At 31.8% G+C, this 6,615-nt stretch overlaps 1 protein-coding gene across 1 annotated transcript; it reads left to right on the top strand.

The window, feature by feature from the left end:
• The first annotated feature begins 31 nt into the window (after positions 1 to 31).
• On the top strand, positions 32 to 5,884 carry LOC132552385 (histone RNA hairpin-binding protein-like). The gene is made up of 8 exons (XM_060216555.1): positions 32 to 125; positions 1,313 to 1,411; positions 1,532 to 1,624; positions 1,826 to 1,900; positions 2,236 to 2,292; positions 3,341 to 3,463; positions 3,763 to 3,897; positions 4,991 to 5,884. Exons 1-8 carry the CDS (start codon positions 43 to 45, stop codon positions 5,232 to 5,234), a joined length of 909 nt encoding a protein of 302 aa, XP_060072538.1. The 5' UTR covers positions 32 to 42; the 3' UTR covers positions 5,235 to 5,884.
• The last annotated feature ends 731 nt before the right edge of the window (positions 5,885 to 6,615 follow it).

Here is a 6,615-nt window from a genome sequence, read left to right as displayed (position 1 = left end):
TTCTTTTAAACACTTCTTATTGTATATTCAAAAATCTTTAAAATGTCGGAAAGCACATCAAGAAACGAAAGACGGCAGAGGCAAGCATACAGAAGAAGGGCCACCAGAAACGACAACATAGAAAGGTAAACATTGTTCATTCCCAAAAACAAAGTCCAGAATTTTTTGGCGCTTTCAATGTGGCATTTATTTTCCATGTACCATAAAGAGAGTAAAATATATTGATAATGTGTATTCATTTGATACTCTATCATGTTAGTGGATTTATTGAATTTGAATTTGGTTAAAATTCGTTACGTCGATAATGTCTATAGATTTATGAGCATCTCGAGATGAACTTGAACGTTCTCTCGAATGGCAGGATTAACTGAAACTTAAAAGGCATCCTCTCGACCGGCAGGGTGAACATTCAAACAACTCTAAAACATGTACCAATGTATAAGTTAATGTAAAGGTACTACATTCCATGCTGAAATTGATCAATGGAAAATTAAAAATTACGAGTAATTGAATAAAATCATTTTCCTGAATAGAAAAAAAAAAAGAAGATTGAAGTGTTTGCATAATCAGTTAAATCTAAATATTGATACAGCATAATAAACAGGTCAAGGAAAACGCTGTGTAAGATACGCAAACTAACCTGTTATACGCCAATTGGAATAAGGACTTGATCGTGTAAGTAGCCAAAATCGCTTGGACAGAATCTTTTGACATGTGTCGAATTATATTATGATAAAGTAAATAATTACCAACAATAGATGTTTACTGGAAGTGATGGCTACTTAAAAACTTAATGTAACTGTGACCACTATAATAATTATTCTATTGTAACATAATCCATTTAGACTCTAGGCAGAAAGTAGTGCTTTTGTCTTTATACTTTACCAAAGCAAATTAAAAAAAAAATTGTGGTTAATTTTTTCTTGATAGAATTAAAGAAATGAAAATAATCAAGGAAAAAAACAAAACGGTAGATTCATTGCATATTTGTTGCATTAAGACATTTTTTATGGTTAATGGATAAATTTTAGTGTTTGAAATCGGACAGAAAATCACAACAAATTATCAGTGCTGCTTTTGAATGAATAACTGATTTTTATCTGTTTTTGATCATCAGCTGCTCACTACTGAGTTCTGATATACATTGAAATCAGACCACACAAATACAGGAAAGTAAATAGAGTGTCAGAATAGGAAAGTTGATAAAGTATGAGAATAATACAAGTAATACAGGAAGGATACATGTAACAAATTTGCATGTAGCATCCATGGAAGAATACATGTTTAACCTTTCATTCTTCAATATTTACAGAAATGACCGATACTTTTCAAATGGTCCACTGAGTCCTCTAAGAAGTCCACTTAACCCAAAGCAAGGCCAAGGGGTCTCGAAACATTTGGATGACAGAAGGTAATACAAAGGACACGAAAGAAACGAATCAGCTTATAGTGTTTGTCAAGATATTTTACAGTCCCCATAATATTTTATATAATTTTTAAAATTAAGATTTTTTACTTTTTTGGTTTTTAGAGAACGACGTGCATGTTGGAAGGAGCTGGACAACCAGGAGTTCACAAAGATCAGTTTGAAGGACGAAGATTTTCCTGATTTAGGATCTTGCCGGTTTGTTTTATATATCTAAAAAAATGTCTTTATAAACATTTAATGACACTCAGCACCAATCACCAAATTTTAGATATGTTGAATTGCAATACAAAAAAGTTGTAGGCAAGTCTCTGCATCTTTCATATATATCCAAAATTGAAAATAATAACTTCAAAGATATGTGGATGGAAAACTTATTTGAAAGTTTTTTTCCTTCAGATTCACTCCTGAGGTAAACAGAGATGTAACAAACACGACAACTAGTCAGGCCACTGGTGACAAAGAAAGCAGGAGGTATGTTTAGATAATAATCTGTGTTTTTTATTTTGCCTTGTACCTTTTTTGGGCTATGCCTAGTTGGGAGTTTTTTTTTAATTGTTTGGTTTTTGTTATAAATTACATTAAAAGTTTGAGAACCATCGAATGCAGTTATTGGCTGATCTGGGCTTTGATATACAAGTCATCTTGTTATGAAGCATACTGACCTGAAATACGTTACCAGTGTGTTGATTAAAATGGATTTCAACACCTCAGCAGTTAATTAATAATAATAATTATGATTTTAAACGTATATCGTAAAACTAAACTTATCATGATTTATTGTAAGGTTCTGTATGATGATGTTGTAGATTTCGTAGGAAGTTGGAGATGACAGATAACAAGAAAAACTCAAAGAAAGTCTTCAGGTTTGTACCCTGTTAAACTGGAGTAGTTTAGCCTTGTTAGATCAGTATTTCAGAATGGTACAAAATCGGTTCTGATTAATCCAGACTTTTTTGTACTGATTGTAGCAGCATTTATTGCCATTTCAAAGAAAAGAATAGTTTTAAATGTTTTAAGTATCCTTTTATATATGACCTCAAATAAAATCTGTAACAGAATTAATATTGTTTTCCTACCTTTCAGATTTTTAAGTTGGTCATGAATAAGGCAGTAATGATGACACAAACTTAGATGTCATTATTTTTGATATGGTACACTTGATGTTTGTAATATTTAATTTTGACTTAAATAGGAACAATAAAAGTTGACCACAATACAATAATATATCGGAACAAGATAATATATCGGAACAAGATAATATATCGGAACAAGAGCCCAATTTGAAGTATAATTAGAATATTAACTCATAACTAACTGAAACTTATATTAATTACTCTTGTTGGCCTGAATGGAAGGTTTTACTGTGGGAGGAAGCCAGAATACACTATTAAAATGTCACAATGAATCGTTTCAGTCATATCATGAATGGGAAAAGCTGTAGGCATTTACCAGATACCAAGTACTACTGACGCACTTTAATGTTGATGTTGAAATGATTAAGAATTTTTGTTGTGCATGTTGCATGTTTTTCCAAAATGTTGATATATTTTATAAAGTATTCTTTAAAATGCTGTCTACATGTTTATGAATTAAATGGTAGAAACATTTCCAATTTCCATGTAGAAATTTTTTATTCAGGAAGTTCTAAAATAAGTTACCAGTATATTTCAGAGTTTTTTTTAGCCTTAATCTATCTCATAAGTGGAAATATAAACTTCAAAATCAGTCAGCAAAACATCAGTAACAAGATTTCTAATGCAGTAATATGATCAGTTTCGTTCAGTTTTGCAGACTGTTCAAATCAAAACCCAAAATTGCTTGAATGTAGCTGGGAAGGCTGCGAAAGTGTTTTTATGATTAAATTGTCCAGAATTCTTAAAACAAAAACATCTTGTTCCTTGTAACTTTTAGAGAAAACAGTAGAACGGATGCTGAAGTGGAGAAGAATGAAGTAATACTCAACAGGCGTCAAAAGGCTCTTGATTACGGCAAAAACACCATTGCATATGACAACTATATTGAACAGATCAAGAGGTAATCACAAGAAAAATTTGAGTTATTTAAAGAAGTTAATTTGTATGATCTAAGGTATCAGTTCATCCATTTGTGGAACAAAATTTCCAGTGAAGTGCTTTATCTCAACAGAACTCTTATTACTTTATTGACATGTGACATTTGAAATATCAGTAGTTAGCCATGGGATAACTTCAAGACGGAAGATCAATGGAATGTTGTTTTTTCAGGAATTCAACATATTTAATATACTAATTCAAATTTAAATGATTTTGTATCATTTATATTTTATAACAATTTTGATATATTGTTGTGATCAGACATGAGAGACAGAAAGGTTACCCGAGAACACCAGACAAGGGCCAGAAATGTAGTCGCCGGTCCTGGGATCAACAGGTCAGATTATGGAGAATAGGGCTGCATCGCTGGAACAACTCTTCTACCCCCGGACAGAGGTAATCATACTAATGGTGAAATTTTGAGAGGTCAAAATTGGGAGTTTGGCTATCTGTTGTCAGATCATCAAACAATTAACCCGCAATCAATAATCAATTAAAAACTTATAGGCGTATTGATGTAGTTAATCAATTACATAATTGTCTGGCTATGTCTTTAATATTCAATATCTCGCTTACCTAGAACTAACAAAAAATTAATACCATTGGCAAATGGCATATTTATTACTCATATGAATTTAATTTTTGCTAAAACATCTGAAGGTACCAATGATCAATTAAGAAAATGAGGTTAAACGATTAGGTAATAGATTATATCTGATCATCGTCCCATCACTATAATGTGGACCTGACCCAAAAAAAACATTGCTACTAGTTTTGACATTCGTTAATTCCAAGAAACATTTTTGTATCAATTAGTATTAAGTGAATCAAAGAAATAACCGATACTGTATTGATGTATTTCACTTGTATGTTAAATTGGTAAAAAAATACTTTCAAATATTATTTCAAATACAATTAAATATAGTGAATATTTATTGTAATGCAGTCTTACACAGGGATGCAAGTTACAATTTTGCACAATTGCACCTGCCTAATTGTAAGGCCAATTTGTACTATGAGAGGTGCCATGCTAGCATTACTGGATGTCTTTGTAGATCACCCTCTCAACTTCAAGCATCATATATCAAATCCAGATTGTATGACCTTTTGTTTATAGCCTTTTACTAGTCAAGTAGAATTCATGTATACTCAAAACTACAGTTGACAAACCATGTCTGCTTGCATTTTGGATGGGCGGTGTTAATCTTGTCAGATACTGAAATTGGTGTATTCATTTTTGTAAACCAAAATCTGCAGTGATGGCTTGATGCAAGTATCTTTTGTAATCTTTTTAAAGTTTCATTAAAAAACCTGCAATAAAGTATTAAAAAAATGCCCTGAAAAGTCTTAACTTTCATGCATTATAACCATTATCAATTTGTGAATTCTCTGTGGATGGGTTGAGATATATACTATAAGGTCTGTTATCGTTTTGTTGAGTTGTTACACTTCGAAATTTCTTCATTCCCATTTTTTTTTATTTTTCCAGCATGGAAGGTCTGTTTGCAGACACATCATCTGAGAGTGCTTCTGAGGTTGGAGATCGTAGTTCAACTCCATCTGTTTGTATGGAAGAATGTGATGTTATCTCTGTTGAACATGGAGACAGAGACAATGAGAATTGTGTGGAGGAAAAGGTTTCATGGGCAGATCAAGTAGCACAGCAGCAAAACCTCTTGGACAATTTTGATATTGAAGTGTGTCTGAAAGCAGAAAAAATTACCTTTGACTGAGAAAATTCATGACCACTGAAGTTAAATTGTACAAGACTCCCAATATTATGTTTTAGTGTTTGAAACTGCAGTGTTTAACTCTTATTCTGTATACCTGGAGATGATTTTTACCAAGATGGTATTGGCTGTAAATGATTTGTTGATTGGCTGTATGTTTGCTTTGATTGGATTTAAAAGTCTCCAGGGTTAAGAATAATCGCTCAAATGGTAGCTATTGACTGATGACAGTGGAAGATAGTTTCAACATTAAAAATCCTTATTATTTAATTGTTCACCAGTGTCATTCCTGCATTAAACCAATATTTTTATCATTTGAAATCTATAAAACATTTCATTGTTTTGGACTTGTGTAACTTATTGATTTTCATTTCTGTCATAGAATTCAAGATGTGTAACTGTGGGTGTGATTTACTATAGTAAGGCTTTGAAAATTGTTATATCACCAACATCTATTATTCGTTTCCTCCTGTATCTGTCTGGTTTATTGCACATTCATAAAAAATTTTAGGTATAATATACTTTGATCAATAGTTGTAATTGTTACAATACTTTACTAATTATAAAAGAAAGCTGTCAGATCATATTGATGATATATACATGTAACCAAATATTTCTAATTGAAATGAAGGAAAGAGTGAAGAGAAGTTTTACCTTCATGAATATTTTTCTCCTTATTGCTATAAGAGATGAGCTGTAGAATCAACCATGTAAGCAAGTTTATGTACATTGTGATCTAGTATGAGTGAAATAGTGCTCTTTTATTGTGAAATATTTTGGAAGAGGGAAAATTTCCAGGAGTGTGTCGTATGTCCATTGCAATGTAAGGCCTTGATATTTTGTGCATGTTAATATGAATAATTACGTCTATGAGGGGAGTGGGGGAGTTATTTTGTCAAGTAAGATTGAGTTTGAGATGCAAGACTGTTTTCATGATTGTTATCCAGTAATAATATTGTTAACATCAAAGGATATTTCCTTACACAGAAGGTGCAATAACAAACCTATATTGGAACTGTGTTGTAAATGGCAGCCATACACACCCTATTCTTTAATGGATATAAGGTGTAAAGATGAAACTACATAACTCAGGAATTTAACAGTACTAGAATAATAGTAATGGTAGTTTTCCGTTTGGTAGCAACAGAAAGAAAAAAGTTTAAAAAGAAATCGGCATAATTTCAAATTAACAACTTTAAGTTGCATTGAGTGGCTGAACAGTTGAAAATTATTTTGGTCAAGGATGATTTCTCCACAATTTTTGGTTATATTAAGCCCCATGAGAATTAATGTGACATCACGGTAAAAACATTAATTCTGTTCTTGAGTGTACATGTTTGATATATTTCCATTAATGTTTATGTGCTATCCAGATATTCACAGT

This window comes from Ylistrum balloti, unplaced genomic scaffold (assembly GCF_031769215.1).
Source record: "Ylistrum balloti isolate Yb309-2 unplaced genomic scaffold, AGI_CSIRO_Ybal_v1 Utg370246, whole genome shotgun sequence".
NCBI lineage: Eukaryota > Metazoa > Mollusca > Bivalvia > Pectinida > Pectinidae > Ylistrum > Ylistrum balloti.
Note: the sequence above shows the minus strand (reverse complement) of the source record. Positions and strands in the feature narration are given on the sequence as shown.

What these genes read in the sequence shown, in the direction of transcription:
- LOC132552385 (XM_060216555.1), top strand. Translation starts at nt 43, where the DNA reads ATGTCGGAAAGCACATCAAGAAACGAAAGACGGCAGAGGCAAGCATAC. An exon ending in AAACATTTGGATGACAGAAG is followed by an intron (nt 1,412 to 1,531) that starts GTAATACAAAGG and finishes TTTGGTTTTTAG; the next exon opens with AGAACGACGTGCATGTTGGA. An exon ending in TCTTCTACCCCCGGACAGAG is followed by an intron (nt 3,898 to 4,990) that starts GTAATCATACTA and finishes TTATTTTTCCAG; the next exon opens with CATGGAAGGTCTGTTTGCAG.